Source organism: Nipponia nippon, unplaced genomic scaffold, assembly GCF_047370975.1.
Source record: "Nipponia nippon isolate SJK-2023a ecotype South Korea unplaced genomic scaffold, ASM4737097v1 scaffold_4, whole genome shotgun sequence".
NCBI classification, from domain to species: Eukaryota; Metazoa; Chordata; class Aves; order Pelecaniformes; family Threskiornithidae; genus Nipponia; species Nipponia nippon.
In genome coordinates, this window is record NW_028262358.1 from 40,064,436 (window position 1) to 40,085,314 (window position 20,879).

General features: G+C 44.6%; 2 protein-coding genes across 11 annotated transcripts in view; one reads left to right on the plus strand and one right to left on the minus strand.

Annotated features, from left to right (window-relative positions):
• The window catches only part of AKT3 (AKT serine/threonine kinase 3), a 155,031-nt gene extending 150,854 nt beyond the window's left edge, over positions 1 to 4,177 (plus strand). For all 3 annotated transcript variants that reach the window (XM_087774506.1, XM_087774507.1, XM_087774508.1), the window contains exon 14: positions 482 to 4,177. In XM_087774506.1, the coding sequence (XP_087630632.1) occupies positions 482 to 567 (86 nt within the window). In that variant the 3' untranslated portion in view covers positions 568 to 4,177. The remainder of the gene's footprint in view (positions 1 to 481) is intronic.
• A 2,875-nt stretch (positions 4,178 to 7,052) lies between these two features.
• SDCCAG8 (SHH signaling and ciliogenesis regulator SDCCAG8) overlaps positions 7,053 to 20,879 on the minus strand; it is a 116,240-nt gene continuing 102,413 nt past the window's right edge. For 2 of the 8 annotated variants that reach the window (XM_087774497.1, XM_087774500.1), the window contains 3 exons: positions 14,152 to 14,278; positions 12,093 to 12,175; positions 7,053 to 7,409 (listed from right to left, as the gene is read on the minus strand). In XM_087774497.1, the coding sequence (XP_087630623.1) occupies positions 12,125 to 12,175; positions 14,152 to 14,278 (178 nt within the window). In that variant the 3' untranslated portion in view covers positions 7,053 to 7,409; positions 12,093 to 12,124. Of the gene's footprint in view, positions 11,124 to 12,092; positions 12,176 to 14,146; positions 14,279 to 20,879 lie in introns of those variants that run through there. The other 6 variants (XM_087774498.1, XM_087774499.1, XR_015708183.1 and 3 more) reach the window with 6 other exon arrangements.

A 20,879-nucleotide genomic window follows, 5' to 3' on the forward strand; every position in this document is an offset into this window, starting at 1 on the left:
CCTGCATGAATTGTTCATTTCGTAGCTGTTCTTCCTTTTAACTCCCTTCAGAGGGGAGGCATATTTAATTATATCTACAGTAAGATTATAATTTCCTGAACTCAGCTTAAGAAACAATGAAAACTTGCAGCTTCAATCAGCAATCAGCTTCTGTGCTACCAGAAGCTAGATGTGCTGGCGTGTTTTGATTAGCCTAGAAGGGGTAGTAATGGTTGAAGTTCTCAGGTGGTCATCATAATCAAACAAACTAACATAAAACAAATAAAACAACCCACCCTGAAATAAATGGTGACTTATTGAAAGGATATCCTTTCAGTGAGCATCATTCTACTGCATGAGCAGAAGCTTATGTGAATAAAGTGCTTCTTTAACTTAAGCCTTTAACTTCAGCATTGAACCCTGAAATATGTACTGCCTGTCAGGTGAATAAGAAAATTTTCTTGCAAATATAGTGATGTTTTGAACTTCTCCCTTAATACAGATGACGAGGATGGTATGGACTGCATGGACAATGAGAGGCGGCCGCATTTCCCCCAGTTTTCCTACTCTGCAAGTGGACGAGAATAACTTTTTTGTTCTGCTGCTTCACTGTCATCTTAGGTTTATCACTGAAAATGATTCCTGAACATCACCACCAGTACTAGATACTGTTTAAGATAGCAGGGGCACTTTCAGAGACCATTCCAAATTGAACAAGTTTCTTTCCCAAACCTACCTAAAATCCATTTTGGTTTTGCATGAAATACGAGATTTTCTCTACTACGCTCTCCTGCTGTTGCTGCTGCCCACAGTCTCAGTATAATAGCAACGTCAAGAAGTTACTAACAGTTTCTTTGAAGGTAGATGACTTGACTTCAGCATTGTACACTTTGTGCACAAGTAGTCATCTATTTTTCCTCACAGTGGAGGCTAAACAAAAAAACGCCTTGGTCCAGCTTATCATCTTCCAGTAGATGAATCAAAATTGTAATTAGTCTAAAAAGACTAGTCCATAACATTTTCTTGCATCTGTTTGTGCTGGTTAGAACAAGGAAACATAGGGGTGGTGATGTACATATGCAAGGTTTTTGTTAGGCATATCATTACTTGAAGCAGGTCTCGTGTCATTAACATCTGGCTGGAATTTGCTTGGGAAACGTTTGAGAGAAGGACTTAAACTGTTGATATATATAAATATATATATATATATTATTTTTTAATTACTGTTGGATACTACAGAAGAAGCAGAAGGGCTGGGCTCACCCAGCCTGCCACTTAGAACTTCCAGGTTCATGTGCAATCATGGAGAATTGAACATTATACATGCAAGAAATGAAGGCATAAAAGCAGCAGTTGAAGTTGTTTAAGGGGTCTTATAATTTGCACCAGATAACATCTTTCTCATGCTTTTCTTTTTCTTTCATGATACACATCACCTCTGATGGCTGAAGAATGTAGACAGGCATAATGGTTTTGCTTTTCACCAAAATGTGTGCACCAAGGTAAACAGGTGTTTGCCTTACTCCTTTTTATTTTGAGTTTGTGAATTAGCTTTTTCTCCAGGTGTTTAACTCTGAATATTCTTTTTTTTTTTTTGTTATACTGCAGTAGTATTTATTTTTAGAGATAAGGATTGTATGTGTTATGTTTGCAAATGCTGCTACATCTTAGATAGAACAGGCTTATAGCAGTTAATTTTGTAATATATGGAAGGACTGTACAAGCTGAAGGGAATAATGCACTTTTCTCCCATGCGGAAATTTTAACAAGGCTCTGAAATTGTACATACTGCTTAGAATCAGATTTTTGTGAATGAAATACTGTCTTTTAATTGTTTGGCAATGGAGGTGAGAAATTCCAGCTTCATGTGCCAAAGGGTTAAAAACAAACAGACAAAAAAGGCTACATCTTGTGCTCCATTGAGGATAAATGTAATGTAAGAGCCTGACAGCACAACAGAAAATTTCTGTTCTATATGAAGGAATTGCATTTGAACAACGAGACCACAGTGATTACAAGAAAAGCACTTTATTTTAATAATTAAAAGAGTAGATTTCGGGGATCAGCCGTTCTCCAGGAAGGTTTGCCCTCAACCAAAAGTCCTAAAACCCAGCATGTTACGTGTAACCGTGGTACCTGATTGACTGAATTCAAAACGTCATGAGAAACGCTCCACTGATAGGAAAACGTCTTTCCATTTCCCAAGATTTGTATCTAACAGAATGCGTGCATAAACTTTAGCTTTGATCTTCAGCAATGATAATCTTAATAATAAACCCCTTGGTGCTAGGAGTCGGGACGTTACGCAGTGCAGCGATAGCGTGCACGTGCCCTTGCTAACGACACCCGAAAACCCTGACTCCGTGGGATTATCATTCGAAGTATCTCTGCGTTCGGATCTCGTTAGCTCCCACGAAGACTGTGATGTCGCAGAGTATTATTATTATTATTGCGTCGTGTGAATGAGTAGATGAGTCTGAAAGGGGAGATGTTCCTATGCAGATGCCTTTGCCTCTTGATGTGGAAAGTTGCGTGCCCTAGCACGGAGCCCACTGCTGGCAGTGCATGTGCTGGGACGGTCAAGGGGTAGGTGGGCATTTTAGCAAGGCAGCTAAAGACGCAGACTAATTTAGACAATTTTTCATGTTTCGTGTTTTATCTTTAGTAATGGATGGATAATCAGTCAGAAATATATCATGGTGTATATTCTAACTACGTAGGATCTCATTCTGTCACCTTGTAACACTAAGCACGTGTAGAGACTATCCCTCCACGGAGAGAGAGGAGCGCAGCAGGTGCGTTGCAGGTCTGTTCTGCACCGGTAGCGTAGAGGTGTCTACACTGGCACAGTGAGCGAGTGAGTGAAATAACCGAGTACTTAATAGACGGGCATTAATTAGTTGTCTGCAAAGGCCTCGTACTTACAGACTAAAACTATGGCGATTCAAAATCCGTGCTACATGCCTGTGCTTTTTCCCCTATGTTTTCAGCTTGTAATAGCAATAAGTTTCTTGACACAGGGCACCTCTAGCTAATGACCAACTGGCGCGGTGCCCCTGGCCAGCCGTTCCTCGCGTGCGGAAGAAACCCTGTGGTTAGCTCGCCGTCGCGTAGCTAGTTAGAATGCGGTTTGCAGTAAATACCTGTCTGAAGTATTTGAAAACCTCTTAAGACTTCACTTTGCATTGTATCATCTGCCTTCCAAAACGTCATTGATCAAGTTGATGCTAGAGAGAGAGTCGGTGGCCACTTCGTGCTGCCCCGGGGCGGGGGATTCTCTCTCTTACCAGTGTTAGACGCAGATGGAAGACAAACGGGCGAGCGGTGCCGAGAGAAACTTGTGAAGCTCTTCTTTTGCTGTTCGCAGCTGTGGTTGGATTTGGAGAGGAGGTGGTGGCTGGTTGCCTGGGCGAGCCCTTGGAGAACAGTACGTTTCAGACTTTGACTCCAGCTTGTACTGACTTCCGTGACATACAGTATGCCCTCTTGTACTGCAGCCATCTTGGAGGAGATAGGTCATTTCTGTTTGGATTTTGGCAGTTTTGCACACAGCTTCGCTTTCCACACTAATCCATCTTCCAGTACATTCCTGTTGCTTACGGAATGTTTATTCCAGTATTGTTTTACCTTTTTTCCATCTTTACTTGCGGCTTCTTAAAGCTGACTGTTCTTGCAGGGGCCATGTGCTTCTCCTAGAGTACAAAAGTAAGGTCTTTCCTTACTAACTGCAGGGTCTATATATTACACCTCAATGTACACACTTTGCTGCTACTGTTTGTACTGTCTACAGTAGAAATTCCTTATCTTGCTCCTGGTAGTGCATTACAGGCAAGCATGAAATGTAAAGTATTTATTTAAATAAAAACCTCTAAATTGGTAATTGAATTACCTCCCTGTAGCTTTAGAGTTTGTGACATTTCTTGACCTTGCTAGTTCTTTCATTAGATCCATGCAAGATCTAGTCATATGGTTAAGGATATTACGCAGACACGACTATGAACCCAAGAAACCGTATTACTGTTGGTCATACTTAAACTGTTTATTTCCTTAAGTATATGACCCACAAGGATGTGAAATAACTACAAGAAACTGTTTTTGTACACTGTACATCCTTAGTATTTTTACACGTATATGATAGGGATGCACATTATTTTCCTTCGTACAGACAGCTTAAATAAAGCACTATGTCAATCTGCTACTTCTGTGTTTTTTAATGCTAATTTGTTCTGGAGGTTTGTAAATATCTATATATATATGTTCAAGCTTGCCACAAAGGACGTATTTTTTTATATCTGCACATTACTATTAAATATCTTAGAGGATAAAATTCCTAAGTTGTTCTGTCTCAGAGAAGGAAAAACTGAAATGAGAAGGCTATATTGCAGATTACAAAAGATTTCTCAAATTTTGGGTTAAATCTTTGCTTCATATTTTAAAGTAATTTTATATAGGTTAGATGTTTCAATCCTGAAATGCACAAAGAATTTACTTAATTTCTTCTTACAAGAAAATGTACATCGTTATTTTTTTATCACTGTATATATAATGATCTGTGCATGTTTAGTTACAAGTTTTATTTGCTGTGAAGTCCTAGTGATAACTGTAACTCGCTGTGACGTATTTCCAATACCGGGTGATCAGTTTCAGCTTGTAAATGATTAAGTTACAGTATTGTCAAAAAAAAAAAAAAGTTTTTATGACTAAGCAAGATGTATCTGTGCTTTGGACCAAGGCGATTTCCAACAGTTCATGTTAACTCTGCGAGGTGCATGCCACTTGTAAAAGTAAATTTGCGTTACGCTTTTCAAGTAATGATGACGCAGGGCTACGTTCCTGTCAGAACCCCCGCCTTGTAAGTGATTTGTCATCTGATGAAACGCATAGCCTCACACCCCAGAGCTAGGTAACGTCTTAGGGTGAGGAGGGGAAAAACGGGAAGGTGGGATTCGCAGGGCATCTCGGAGTGGGACTCTGTGAAGCCCGCAAGCTGGCCCAGGGCCGTTTGAAGCAGCCGGTCAGCAGGGCTGAGTGTCCCTGAAGCGGGCCGTCCTCTGGGTTTTAGCTCAGGTCTCGGACATGAACGCTTCCCCAGAATAGAGGTGCCGCATCCAGGTCTCACGGTTTTTCCCTTTTTTTTCCTTCCTTCCCCCTCCCTTGTAATAGGGCCGAGCGCCAGCCAGCCAGCCAGCCGTTAGTTCAGCGACGTTAGGAGATCAGTGGCCGGGGCTCGGCTGGGGCAGCGGCCGCGCAGGACCGCCTGGGCGGGCTGCACCCGCGTCGCGGGGTCGCGCTCCGTGGGATCGCTTGGATTCCAGCGCCTGGTCCGACGCTTGTGAACTTTGTGAAACGAAGCATTTTGTGCCTGAGTAAAAGTGGGGGCGGGAGGAGGGGGGAAACGTGAGACAGGTAGACCCGGTGCTGTCTGTGCTTAATGACTAATGAATTGCTACAGAGCAGAGTCGCTGCTGCAGGGAAATGGATTCCTTCTAGACTCCCAGCAACACCATGAATTGAGCCTACACCGGGGACGAGTATGAAAACCTCCTTCCAGCCGCATACACTCGCAGCCCAGGATGCTTCGTTGAGCTCGGACAGGCAGGTGCCCGCGGGGCTGGTGGCCGTGCTCTGCGCGCCGCCACCAGAAGCACCCGGTAGGTGAGGCAGGTCCAGAAGGGTTGAGGGTCCAGCTGCGCCTCGGGCCGGGGCACGGCAGCTCCGGGATCTCAGTGAAGCCAAAGCGTTGGGACCAGGTGCCCGAGCTCCTTTGCACGCGTAGCCTGTAGGCACTTTCTCATACTTAAACACAGATTTATGCTGTGGAATAATAAAAAATAAATGAAAAAAAGTTTGCATATTCCTACATTTGTAAATGTATATTCTTACCTGTGTAACCATCTATAAAGTAGTGACACTTAAAAAATTGTCAGCCTGCTTACTGTGGAAAACCCAGAGTTCGAGTAGAGAGGACTTTTCTTCATCAGGCTTTCTTGTCCCTAAAGACCTGAGGCCATTTTAAGCACGTTTATTGTCATACTGGTGAAGCAGTTCAGGGAGGCGATCAGATGTGTTTGGCAGTTTAATATGGCAGGAAATTGAAATCGGGAGGAAAAACCACTTTGATGTTAGGGCTGTACCACCAATAATTCTTAAAATACGAGGGAAGGAAAGGTTGTGTCCCACAGCAAATGGTAACTTACTGCATGTGTTCTTACTCCTATTTTTGTTACATTTTATGTGTTCATAAAATGGCTGGCTGAGGTAGCTTTATTAACGGGGAACTGTCCTTTGCGCCTTTTTTCCCCCTTTACTAGTGCAATTCTACAACTACACCGAAGAGAATAGATGTAGAAACTTATGTACTTGGTTTATCCTACACTAGTCAGCAAAATATTCAGCTAAATTACTTCTGAAACAGCCTGGTATTTGGAAGGGAACTTTTAAAGACAAGTGTGCAGTTAACCAGAAAAAAAGTCCTCCAGATGGTTTCGGTTCAACAATTTGAAGCCAAGTTCAGCTGGTGCCTGTGAGAGAAGGCCACGTATCAAAGCTTGGTGGCTCACAGAACTGAGATGCCTCAAGCCGATGATGAAAAATGAAGTGGTGGTCACATTACGCAATGTCCTCCCCGATTTCACCATGGACGTGAGACCGCTCCATAGTTGCTGGTGCAAAAGTCTAGGAGCAGCGCTTCAGTGCCGAGAGCCGGGCACCTCACGTAAAGGCTGATCTGTGCTAACTGAGGGTTCCTTCCTCTTAAAGGCTTTGTCCAGGGAAGGTTTTGAAGGGAAACCTGCCCCATGGAAACATTACATAGAATATTTCCACATTATATAGAATATTTCTTCTCAGTCATTCTTATGCTTTTCTGATGGATCAGTAGCTGTTGGGACTCTCACTTTTGTATAAAAAGTGACCAATGCCTTGTAAAAATAAAGCTCCCGGGTAGACTCTGGTCATCAGTTTATAAGGAGGAGCGCGGCGTGCTTGTGCAGGCCTGACAAACAGTCCCCTTCTCCCCCCCTCCCTCCCTCCCCCCCGTGCTCACGCCTTCCCTCGGATTCAGAAGAACAGAATGAGGAAAACAAGAACCCAATGAAGTTTATTGGTGTTTCAGTCTGTACATAAGACATCTACGTTCAATTATAAAAACAGATAAAAACATTTTATAAAAAATTGTACAAAGTATGAATTAAGTCCACACTACGTAATAGCTGTTAAAACTGGCGTGCAAGCCTAGTCTTATCAGAAAAGTCTCAGCTGTCTTCCTAGGAAGTTTGGTAGGCTGGTAATGCTTCAAAATATTGATGATTCTGTAGTTAAAAACAAGTAGAAACGAGTTGAAATTAGCCAGCAAGCGTGCCTGTTTTCTGCAGAGGTGTCTTTGGGTGAGCCGCAGACGAGCCCGAGTTTCAGCCGGGTGGAGAGCGGACCTGAAAGATAAAAGAGACGGGCACGTAAGTAAGTGGTCTGCATCGCGCCGCCTGTGTTTCTCATTTGTGTCACTTCAGCCTGCGGGCCAGTTCTTAGAAGAGAAATCCAGAAATGGTTAAGACGGTGGTAATGCGATGTAAACAAGCGCTGTTTCCAAGCCTGCGCTTCCTGCGGGCCTGCTGTCCTCGCCTCTTTCTACCATCAGAAGTCTTACAGGTCGCAAGAGCAAGAGCTATTTGATTTCTGAAAAACAGGATCTCCATGAGCTTTAGACATCGTTCACGTTTAGCAGTAAATAACGGAGCTCTTGTTCTGGGGCACGTCTGAGATCCTGCCCCTTCCCCTTGCCAGGAAGGAGGCGGCAGGGCTGTGCCAGAGCCTGTTTACTGTGAATTGCACGGCGCCTGCCCGGGGCGGGCGGCGGCAGCCAAAGGGGAAGCTGCTGCCGGGGTGCCGGCGGGAAACCGCTGGTGGGAAGGCCAAGGCCCAGGTCGGAAGCTCGTGCGTGGCTGTTGCTCCGGCTTCCTCAGGACTGAATTAAGAGCGAGACATCAAACTCTGTTGGAGCTGGGGGAGCTACCTAGAATTAAGCCACTGGAGTTCTAAAATTTGAATTTGAGAGATGTAAATGACCTCAGAAATAAAAATAAACTTTCTACTTTGGCTGGTTTTGGATTAGAGGACTAAAGGGTTTTGCTTTTTTTTTTCCTTAGTTCATGAGGCAATTAGGGCTGAGTTAAAAAAGGAGAATTTACGAAGCTGCAGTTCATTAAAGGCTTGCTTACTTAATTAAAAACAATAACATGGTTCTTTTTTCCCCCAAATAAATACATGCACCAACACCAACTGCTGCAGTTGCGTCTGCGACCACTGCAGGGAAAAACGAACTACAGCCACCGAAAGCCTTGGGGCTTGAATTCCCTGTCAGTGACTGGTTAGTGACAGCCAGGGGAAACCTACTCCATGCTGCAGCAACCCTCGGTGTACGGCCAGCGTTGGCGCACACGATTAAAAAGGCAAAAAAAAAAAATCCCCTGACCGCTCGGCTCCTGAAGTCCCCGGGCAACTTCTGCTATTGTGGGTGGCTTACAACGTCCCCGAGCAGCCTGTTCCTCTGCCCCACAGCTGCCCTTGGTGGCCCAGCTGATAGCCTGGCACATTCGTGCCCACTGCTCTCCCCCTGACCGCTGCAGTGAGCATGCCCAGCTGCACCCCGAGGTGGTCCTCATTTTAGGTGCCCCTTTTCAGACAGTAGCATTTGGTACCACTAGACTCCAAAACATTTCTACCCTGGAAATGGCGTACTGTCATATATGCCTCGAACTCAAAAGTGGTCATTTTCATCTTCTTGTCACCTACAGCCACAAAAAGCGGGTCATTAGCCCTGCCTGTATGCATGCAAACCAGTTAGGTACCAACACGGAGTGCCTACGTGTCTTTCGTCACCACAGTTACCCAGTGTTAATGCTTTGCTCGATTGACGACGCAGGCCTTTCTCCACCTGACTACACCCAGGCCTCAACTGCTTTAAAAATAAAGCGCAAGTACTGACAGAGTCTCAGTGCACCCCACTATACAACAGCCTGGATGCTAAAGCAGTCATCTGAGACCTGCCGTGACAAATCTGTCACTCCTAATGCCCAGGTGACTGGCAAATGAGTTGGTCCCTGGCTAGTCGAGGGCAGGGGCCTTCCCAGTTTTAAAGTTTCTCCTCCTCCCAGCAGTACGTTGACAGTCAGTGAGCAGACCGCTGCAGCACAAATTGCTCAGGTTCCTCCCTCCCCTCAGTTTTAACTGGGGGGTTGGGTATTCTAAGGCGTACAGGTTGGAAGTTTTTGTAGGAGCAGAACCATGGACGTCTGAATGGTTTAAGTGCTGTTCACTATACTTGCAGTGGAGGGGGAGAGGAGCCACCAGCTTCTTGTCTGGTTAGAAAGCACTCGGCTGCCTCCGTCCTCATTTGCACAGCTGCAAAACCCAAGGTGGAGCTCTCCGGAGGGCCAAGCTTAGCTCCTGAGCTGCTCCCCAGCTTTGCCCACCGGCCAGGCGCCGCACAGGAGGTACGGCCTTCCTACAGCTGCAGGTCCACAACATCTGAAGAGCTGAATACTAGGTGATGTAGCACTTGGAAGTGTCACGTCAGGGCAGTCAGACATCAAGGAGAGGTCTACCTGTATCCACCCCTGTCATAGTTTAACACTCATCGTTTCTGACCAACTCCATCCACGGAGTAATGACGACTTGCCTTTCACCTGCTTAAAAAGCAAAACAAACAAAACCCCAACAACCAGCCCCTGGCTGTGGAATGTCACTGGCTGTTACAAACACCCGGCAGAGGCACTAGGTTTGTGCATTTCAACTATGCTAAAAAGCAAAAAAAAAAAAAAAAAAAAAGCTCTCCCCCTGATAACCTAAGCAGTCTCCCAGGTCTCCAGAAGAACAGCCGAGGGCTGTGTAAGGTTCAGCCTGAATCACTTCTGACATCAGAGATGGATGAGCTCCTTGTTTTCTGGACATAAAGCTCCCCTTTGGTAACATATAATGAAAAAAAAAAAAGCAAACGGGGCACTTGGGAGCACGTCAAGCACTGCATTCGCTGCTGGGACCTCACTGAAAATTCATGCTGATGTAAGAAAACCAAGAAAAGCACCGCTCAGGACCGGCTGTAACTCTGACAGCACCTCCCACTGTGCGACTAAGAGGGGCGAGGATGGGAATATAGTCGCGGGTGAGTATATTTTAACTCCTGTTTAGAAGAAAGGCGGTCTGTTCGCAGACATGCTCGCTGTGAACAGACATCTGTAATGAGGGAGGAGACAGTTTTAGTGGCTCGGCCACGTGGAGAGCACAGGGAGGGCGCGGGTTCCTGCCAGCGAGGGGCTGGCTTGCAGCAGGAGATCTTTGGGGGGAAGGCAGAGCGGCAGCGTAGGACGACAGCCCTCGCTGGGGGTAATCCCCAGGGTCCGAGTCCTGCCAGTCTGCGCTGGCTCAGCTGGCCAGCAGCCCCTTCCGGCAGCCGGGGCCGGCGAGGGGATTGTCAACTGGGACAAATGCTTGGTTCTGTCAAACTGATGGACACACAGGCAGATCCTGCAAGTGAGGAGCATCCCACCTTTCAGAGACATACTCACACTGGGTGGGCAGCACTGAGGTTCCCAGTAATCTCAGTTAGATGTTTGTTTGCTATAGTAGGCACATTTGTATTTAGTACCTATATAGGAGGGGAGCTAAATATCCCTTCTCCTCCTGACTTGGAGCGAGTTGCAATGTAAAAGAGACTTTCAAAGGTAGAAACTCAAAACTTGAATCTTTCAAAAGCTTTCAAAATGAGAGGTGTAAATCCCATAATTAAACTTCTGGCTACCTTTACGTGGACCTGAATATGTTATGCTGTATACCATTATTAAATATTAGTGCCATCTATTACGTATTAGTATAATGGCCTGATACACAGCCTATGCTGTAAGGTCCGGCCACATTCTCATACTGGTCCTTTTTAGCTCGATGAAAATGAAAATTACAGTGTGAGCATCTTCATCATGTTGTAGGCAGGTGGTTATTCTGAAATAATACTGAGCTTCTTTCAGTAATAGGAGATTTAACATTATTATTTTAAAAGCACATAATTCACTGCCGAGAATAAGGAAGATGTTTTCAAATTGTCTTGGTTACTCCTTCAACAAGGATGCTAAAAGCCTTGTAACTCGTGTTACCTGTAAGGGAATTCAGCACGTAGCAGGATCAGGTATTTCTTTTATAATGACTTCTTTTCATTCACTTTAAACCCCAGAATTTTCCTTACCGTGTCAAATGAGTTTTCCATGAAAAACAGACTCTCAAGACACCACAATGTGGCTGGATTTAAAGACTTTTTTTTTTTCTTTTTTTCCCCCTCTTCCCTCCCTCCTTCCCCCCCATACAGTAAACACCAACACTAGAAAGAAAAATTGCAGTAACCTGAGTTTTGAAAACAAATCCTATGAAGGTTATAGGTTTGTCAGTGGTTTTTTTCCCTTTTTTTCCCCTCTAGGTCAGCTAGATTAAAATAAATGATGCAATTTTAAAATCTGGGACTTTTAAATTAAAGTTAAGTAACTCTTAAAAAGCAATAGGAACAGCTGTAACTGCGTAGCTAGCAGTACTGTAACTCCAATAGCACTGCTCCAAATACAAGTATTTATATAATGTTTCTTTCAACATGACACTAAGTTTTATGATTTATTACAAAACAAATTGTAGCCTTTCTGAAAAAATAGAGAGGATTCTGCTTCCTCAGAAGGAAAATACTACTGGAAGCGACAAAACCAATTCCAAATCAAAAGACAAAACACCCAGTGATTATCCAGACCAAAAAGTACCTATGGTAAAATCTGAGTTCTTCTAGAAGAAGTTCCCACCTTTCCCTCCAATTTAAATCTTTAAGATTTTTTTTTTTCTTTTAAATTCTGTCAGGTAAACCTGTCTTTGCTGCGGAGTGCTTGTCCTAAATTTTAAAGTGCTTAAAAAAAAAACAAACACAAAAAACTCCAACAATTTCAAACCCAAAAATGTTTCAAACACTTCCTTCTCCCTTTTGTCTTGAAGTGTTTGCCAGATTCAACCCACATCTGCAAATAGTTTTAGTCCTCCTTTCCTCTCCCTCCCCTCTCTCTGTATATAGGATATAGAAAAAAAATACCTACTTCTGCTCATTTCTCTTTATCCATCCAGGTTTTTACTTGATTCCATCTGTGTCCTGTTTGAGATCTGCATCCCATTTTTTTTCCTGAAATATGCAACTGCAGTTACTAGTGGCTTATGTTCCAAGATCCAATAGCACATTGAAGCTAGTGTATTTTACATAATTTTTAAGAGATTAGGTATGACTGGTTTCTCCTCTTTCCCCTCCACCAAAAAAAATGTATTATAAAGGAGAACTGTTGAATAAGACAATAAAACGTGGAATATGATGTCGCTTTCACCTGTGATCAACACTGATTCTGCAACTGATTTTTTTTATATATATTCCTACACCAACTACATACATCTTTCTGTAGTTAAAATCTCCCATCTATGGTGAACTGCTCTTTAGTTTTCTTAAAACAATTGTCTGATATTCCAGGCAGCTCTTTGGGCTGAATTCCAATTCCCAGAGAACCACCGTTGCTTTAAATAGCTGCAAATAGATTTTTTAGGACTCATTTTGTAATAATTTTTTTATATCGTTCTTCTCTTCTGAGTGTTCTCAAATTAAAAAGTATCCTCTGGAGCACAACTAACTTCTAACGAACATAAAGAAGGAAGCTTTTGCCCGTCAATTCTTGATAGCAGTATAATATCTGCATGATTTCTGTACGTAAATTTTCATATTTTTCACATCATATTTTTGTATGAGTTTTATACTTCTGCCCAACTTCGTAAAGCATGCTCACTTCCAGATAAAATAGATTATCAATAACAAAATCCCTGTGGACCATGTAAAGTGTGTTCACATTACCAAGGGTGCTTCCCTTAAAACAGAAATTGTGATTTTCTTTTTCGAACAACCGCCTTCTTCAACTATCCTATACAGAGAGTGCTAGTAGCCCTGAAATTTGCCAGTAGTTACTACCTGCTGGTGACCTTACACTAGCTTGAGCTACCACCGAGGTTGTCTACTACAACAGGAAATCCTGTAAAACCAAACACACTGACATGATTAAAGGCATAACAAAGTATGGACTTTATTCTCCTGGGTTAAATATTTATTAAATTCTACAGCTAAAAAGCCTATGACAAATAGTATGATTTAAATATTTTAAAATTCTAAGACGATTCATGCCCTGTTTACTGCTAGGTGTGCTTCTGGACTAAATTTCTGACACTGAATGTCTTTTGTTACCTTGTTAACAGAACTCCAGCTATCCTGGGCAAACTCACTAGTTTGCAAGTTAGAAAACACCGTGCTATGGTTGAAATAGTTCATTTACTTCGTCGCATAACAACGGTTTGATTATTTGACAGTTTTACTGAAAACCTCATTCTGTGCTTGTTAGCTCTTCTTTTTCTAAAACAAGTAAATAAAAGACAGAGAATAAAACCAAACCACACAGTCCTCTCCCTTATTTCCAAAGCGTGACTGACTGAAGAACAGTGGGCAAAAAAACTCCCCAGCAACAGCCCATGAGAAGCCACAGCTTCCTCGAGACCGCTGGAAGCAAGAGCCGGTCCTGCTAGAGATGCAGTGCAGTGATTACGGCTCGGGCAGACTGCTATCACCTTCTCCAGCTCACGCTTGGGTGAGTGGTGATGGAGCAGCAGGAAGGATAAATGACTTTTAAAAGTAAGGGGCAAGGGGAAATCACAAGGTGATAGGGGGACTTAAGTCTAACAAATGTCAGCAAAAAAACTCGAAAGAAACTATCAACATCGAGCTACTGTTTAAACGTTAATGCTGTTAAAGAACGGATTTCCCTCTTCTCTGAAAAAGGAACACAGAATCTTATGATAAGAAAGCCAGGAACTGTCACCAAGAAGAACAACTTCTGTCTTATCGTCACCTCGGGACACTGTCTTCATTTAGTTTTAAGTTTGAAGTTGAACTCAGGTCAGCTACCAGTCTCTTTCCAATTGCACGGATTTTAGTTTTTTTTCATAAGGTAATGCCTTATTTAAAACAACAACAGCAACAAAACCCAACAGCTGAAATGAGACTGCTGGCGGATTTCTCTGCTAGAGCTGCAGAATATTCCCCTCAGACTTTCTTTTCTTTTGGCACAGTACCTGTATTCGCAGAAACTGCACCTCTTCTGTAAGCAGCTGCTTCTCTTTGAAGAGCTGATTCTGTTTGTTGAGCAACTCCACTAACTGCTGGGCAGTGGCCTGGCAGTGCTTGTCAAGCTGCTGTAACCTGGAAAAAAATAGATAAAAGGGTTGCAGAGCATCTGAAGTTGGAGTTCACAGTAGAAGCTTTGATGTTTGCACTGGCGGGTGCAGCTCCCAGATGACAGAGCCTCAGTCTGGCGGCTGGGCTGAGACTCAAGCATTACTCCTAGGATGGGCATTCCATACATTTTATCTTCACACTTTAAATGAGCACTTTTAAAGATTTGCACTTCTAATTTAGAAGCCTTATCATGACATGACAGTGAATTTGCTTTGCCATTAGGTGACATCAGTAAAGACCGCAGGACTGCGTCCTGATATCTGTAGCTGAGCTAGCTGCACGCTCCGTAGCTGCTTCAGTGACCGTCTTCCTGAAACACACACGCTAGCCCAGATTATAAACCCAAACGTCCCAACCCTCTGACAAACTCGCCCTAAAGTGACAAAAACTTTTGGTTTCTGTCCGCTGCTCTTTACAACCTAGCCAATGCCCAAAACGTGTTACAGCACGCAACGTTTATTTCAAGCAAGCTTGGTGTTAATTAAACACGTCAGTGTAGGTCCTTTAGTAGGGTAACAGGGATTCCTGGGGAAGGATGTAAAGAGCCCGTCACTCCAGAGGTCCTCCTCATCAGGGGCTGCAAGCCAGAGGGAACAAGCTGGCGGGTATCAGAAGGAACACGCGGAGGCTTTTCGCTTACGCTTGGAAAAACAAGTGCCCCAGCTGGGACAACACTGCTGCAGACAGGGCGACCGCACCTTTACTTCTTTAATCACAAAACCTGGTACGGCTTCTTGTGTCCCCGGTGACTGTTTATTACTCCTGCCATGAAAAATTTAAAAAGTCTGCTTTGGACCTGTAGCAAGGGATGTAAACACATATAAGCTGGAAATTGTGTTTTTACATGAAAACATTTCACTCTTTAAATGGAAATGTCTTTAATTAGAAGTCCTTTTGTGTATCTTAGAAGCTTCTTGTCTCTAACCAACAGTACTCTAGGGAAAAACCTACACATCTGAACACTATACACTTAGGGAGCATGAACCGACTCTGCTTTTGTCAAGGTTAGTTCTGGATCTAAACTTTGCTCTTCCTTTTGTAAACCGTTTCTTGCTCAACATATTGAAATACAGCTTCAGCTGAACAAGGTTTTTAGGTTGTACCTGATATAGGCTGTGTTTTTAATGGAATTAGTTCTACGCTTTCAATAAGGCAGGTGATTTTCTGAATCCTTCTACTTTCAGCTCCATGTGGTAGTTTTGATTGTACAGCTGTCATAACTCAGCTAGGCTAATCACTCTGAATATTCACATTCTTAATCAGGATCGTTCAAATAACTGCATTAGTAAACACCCCCAAATTTCTCGATAAAAAGCTAGGAAAATCTAGCTGAAACAAAATTGCCAAAATCTACGTCAAAACCAGTATTTACTGATCCCTATCTGCCAGCCAACTTCTTCGAAATCAAACTGCAACGATCGTGTAGCAAACACTCCGAGCGCCCGTATTTCATGGTGTCCCGTTACTCTGCTAACGTTTCCTTGCAAAAGGGATCTGAGGAGCTGCAGGACCATCTCCTGGGGATCGGAACAAAACTAACTGCAGCTAGCTGCAAACAGCGACAGCTGGTTGTAAACGTCCAAAGAAGCAAACAAAACCACCGCTTCGATGGCACGGGATATTCTACTAAATACACGCTTACACACTGCGTGTCTAATTTCACACTCCCTATGCCCTCCAAACTATACCATCTTGGCACAGGAGCTGTTTATGCTTCATTTCTTTACTAAAGGTGATTTCAGGGGCGCGGAACTTCAAAAAAACAAAGCAAAACTGCCCCCACAAACAAAAACCCAGCCTTGTACTGTTCTGGTTTTGTTCTTAACGATAGCAGCTTTTCCAGGAGCACCTTGCTCCCAGGGAGCGCAAGAACAACGGCGGAGGTCGCTGGAGGCAACGGCGCAGTTTCAGACCGGAGAGCCGAGTTCTGCTCACTACTTTGCCATTGATTTCCTTTAACTTGAGGAGGATACGTGACCTTACTGCACTTCTTGGTTTGTAATAAAGACAACTTCCAGTCTTTTATTTCTAGAGCACTTATTACTTTAAAGCAGTACTGGTAGGGAGGTGTAACTGGGAAGTGCTGTCTTCAGACAGCCAAGGGAAGAACTCCAGTGCTGCCCTACCTAGGTAAAGCCTTGAGGCTATGAAATCCTCCTCACGCATGAGAGCCTGACTCAACAACTACCAACTACAGTCTGGATTCAGGCCCTTAGAACTGAAGTTTCTGCTGACTTCTACGTTCAATTATTAATTTACCCATGCTGCTAGTCTTTCAGACTGTTTTAAGAACAATCATATGGTCTTTGAGAGACCCTCTTGCACAAAATTATTATTACCGGCAGCTAAAGACACGGGTAAGTACATAAATCCCTCGACCCCCATCTCTGCAGCAACACGATGAGCATTGCCCATCGCGGCGGCAGGGCCCGTTCTGGCTGCCAGAGCAAACGCCGCTGACGCAGCCCCGAGGAGAGGCCCTTCCCCGGCATGCCTCTCCTCTCGCGGGGAGAGGCTCCAGCTGAAGAGCCACCGCTTCGGTGCGAGGAACTTCCTCCAGTTCTGGCACCCAGAGAGAAGGCATTTCCAGCTCATGTGAATTTTACATCAAAACAACACTTTCTGCCTGATACTCACAGGCAGCCCATGCAAATTGCAAAACCATTACTGGATACAAGCCTTAGTGCGCTCTATTGTAAAGCTCTATATCCTTTCAGATCATGCAAAGGGTGATTCAGATAAACTACTGTAAATAGGAAAGTCTTTAATTATGACAATACTACTCAATTATGCTTTTCAGTTTTGTAACTTCACCACCCACCGTGTTACATTGAGACTGTCCCCTTGAGCAGAGGGAGAAAGATGGCCCAGGCACTGAGCTGGCTTTGACGAGCAGGCCACAACTTTACTTTTATCATCTGTATCTCTCTCCAGTGCTTGAGTACAGGGTTAATAACATTCCTTTCTACAATTCTGAGTCGTGATGGATAAAGAGGGAGTAGTTCTAGACAGTGTAGATCTCGGTCCGTGAATTCCCAAATTCTGTCTACCAGTCTGCTCTCCCAAAACTGCTGCCAAGCTGGCCCTTGGTCCGCACGCTGGGACTACCAGCCTGCTCCAGTGCATTTAGCTCCTGAGGACAGGCTCTGGGCCCTCTCACAGTATCTGCTATTACGTGTGACATGTGCAGCACAGCCACACATTCCCATATGCATTGTATCTGGCCTGCCTGCTGATCTCGTAAATGATTCAAGATGAGAAATGAACAGCTCCACCCACATTCACTGTACTTCCCATATGTTACAACTGCACATCGATGCCTGCCATCATTTTTACAACTGGGTGACAGAACCTTCTGCACATTTTGCTAATACGAGTGAGTGAGGTTGCACGGTCGCCGCGTTGACTTTGGCAACACCACCTACCAGGCAAACGTGTACTGCGTCCTGAGCATCTGAGTGACCACCGTATCCTCGCCCTCCATTCCAAATGAGACAATTTTTCCACCAAAGTGGCCAGATCTGTCCAGCTGGGATGTCGGGCGGCTGCTCCTCCTTGGCCTGGGAGCGCTGAAGGGCAGGAACTGACTCCATGCTCTGTCATGGTACTTCAAGGCACAAGGTGAAGACATGTAGCTCTTGAACCACATTACATTTGGACTACTTACAGGACAACCTGTCACTAAGGAGTAAACTCCCATTTAGCAGTAATAATAACACCCTTAAAATAATTTTCCATTAACCACACTAAACCAAAATTCCTATTTCCATACGGAGGCAGGAAAGAGGCAGCTTCGTCAGACAAGTGGTTCCACAGAAGGAGAACAAAACTGAGGCATCACAAGCGGTAACGAATGCTTCAAGGTAAACGTTTTGCTCTGGTTCTTGGTACTTGGAGCGCGTACGCAGCTTTATGTTAGAATGGCTCCAAGCTACCTTGCCACTTCATGCAGCTACGACCTGCAGAAGACTACATCTCTCACTCCATACAGCAGTAAAATCTGGATCTGAGACTAGGCTATACCCTAGCCTGTGCAGAAATGAAATGGAAAGGGATAGATGGGTTTTGTTACACTTCGGCAGCTATGGGTAGACAACCACTGCAAGAGCCTGCAGAAACTGGGTGAAACATCAACCATAAAGCAGAGCTTTGGCACCAAGGTGAATTCCACCCAGCAGAGTAAACTTCCATTGCATCCAACACCACAAAGCTGGACTAGCACCCTCTGTGTTACCTTTAGATTGTCTGCTTGTCCGCGGCCTACAGACAAAACCAAAAGCTTCCTTCTTTTCTATAAAGACCCACTGCTAAATCAGGGGCACCCACAAGGCTCTTGCTGCAAGCTCCCTGCCCTGGGGGACTCACAGGTCCATCAATCCACAGGCAATGAGCAGTGAAGGGAAAAGCGGACACACCCTGTCAGCCCTCCTCTGGGTTTTAAAGTTGATTTGAAAGAAATTAATATGCAAGGTCTGTGGGCAGTGTCCATTCACCCTGCAGTGGGGATCAGTCCTTGACATAGGAGAGGCATTAAAAGGTTATTTACTCTTTCAGCACAGTCAGGTTACTGATGTAAAACGTTTTCACTCTGCTCCATGGAGCTGAATTTGCTGAAATGGCGTGACTGGATTGCAGCAACCTGCAGCAGCTAAATCACCAAATCCAATAACCACGCTGCATTTACTGGCACACATCTTAATTAGGTTTTAATACAAGTAATCTGATAACTACTTCTGGCCAGCCAGAGCGGAGCTGTCAGAGCTGAAAGGGCTGTTATTGAGCGGCTCGGCCGGCGCGCTGCTGCGGCCGCCTCCCCGCCGACCCCGCCGAAGCCCCCCATCTGCCGGTTGCCATGGTAATGGAGGCAGCCCATGGCGCCCAGCAGCGCCAGCGGCCGCCGGGACGGGTGCCGCTGCCACCAGGCACCCCGCGGCGAGGCCCGGAACGCCGGCCGCCCATGAGGGCCACCAGCACCGGGGCCGCGGCTCCATGGGCGAGGGGGTGCCAGGGCACAGCTCCTGCTGCCCCCCAAAACTACCAAAACCCAAAGTCACGAGAATCCATCGCTGTGCAGCAAACTGCCTTTAAAAAACATTTGCCTGTCAGGATAAGAGCATCAAGCTACCAGTGTCTAATGTCCCTCTCGCATCGCTCGTTTGCCTGTGGGTGGACACAGCCATCTCAGGCTGCTTCTGGTTACAAGGGGGAAAATGGGGGCAATGGCGCAGCCCCCCGCCACGCTGCCGAGGGGCGACTGAAGGGGACTCTGCCCCAACACAAAGGCAGTGCCAGATTTGGTAATCGGCCATTTGCAAATCTCAAATGTTTTTAACACACTATGAATTTTAAAAGCAAATGCAGGTTTAAAAACAAGCTTGTTAGAAAAAGAGGGAGCAAGCCAATTAGAAAAGAAAGCAAAACCCAGCAAACTTTCCATCAGCAAACTTCTACCCCCTGTTATAATTTTTTTCAGGACATCCTACAAATTTGCTATCATGTACTAAAGCGATGGGAAGTGTTTAAGTTGTGGTACGTAACCAATAGTTGTACTACAACACATTAAAGGATGTTAAATTTGTATATTCAAATAGCCAAGAACGAAGGTTGTCTGTGCAACTCCTTCCCACCCTGGCTCCCACCTCTGCTGCTGTTCCCCTGGCCGGTCTCGCTGATCTCTTCCCGAGGTAATTACCCACCACGACCCTGCTGAACAGTTTCAGCCTACACCACAATTTTTGGCAAGCCTAATGAAATCACAAAGAACTTCAGTGGTCTCTTGTAACAAGCAGCACCACACAACCTTAAATACAAACTCTGGTGATCACAGCTAGATCCTGACACAGATAGAGCAGGCACTGCCTAAGGTAACCTCCTGCCACGTATAAATCAATGATCAGGCTTGCTTTGCCTATGTGAGGTTCTTGGAAAGCCAGACTTGCTGCCATGCAAAGAATCAAGGTGTACAGCTGGGGCTCACGGTGAGCTTGTTTCTGCAGCCGCAACTGCGCCCGCTGCTGTCACTCCCTGCCCCTCTTGCAGAGACGGCAGTACAGGTCCCCTCTGCTTCCCACCTCAATGCTGCTGCTGGTCTGTCTTCCCTTTTCATCGCAGAAGTGATGCTGCCTTTTTCATTAAGGCAGCAAAAATTTATGTTCACCACCTCTTCATATCTTGAATCAGCTCTGTGGACAACGAGGACATTTAAACCAGTAGTAAAATTAGTTCTCATATGAGCAACCTGCATCTTCATTATGGTTTGCAGCACTGACAAATTCACACAGTAAATTTTGAGGTAACTAAATAAGAGCGTATAAATTTAGAACTACAGACAAATAGCAAATTATCCCCTGAAGTTTCACTAGTGTCCTAAATTGCTATTTACTATAGATATTGAGCTATAAATCAGGGCTTTGAGACAACCTTGACTGATGAGCACCTCAGAGAAGTCCCCATATGCTCCCAAAATTTAAAAGGGAACATCTATATTGCCCATCTTTTAACTGAACTCCATTCTCTCTTCTAGCTTCAAAAGCAAACCGCTATGATCCACCTTTCTCATGTTAAT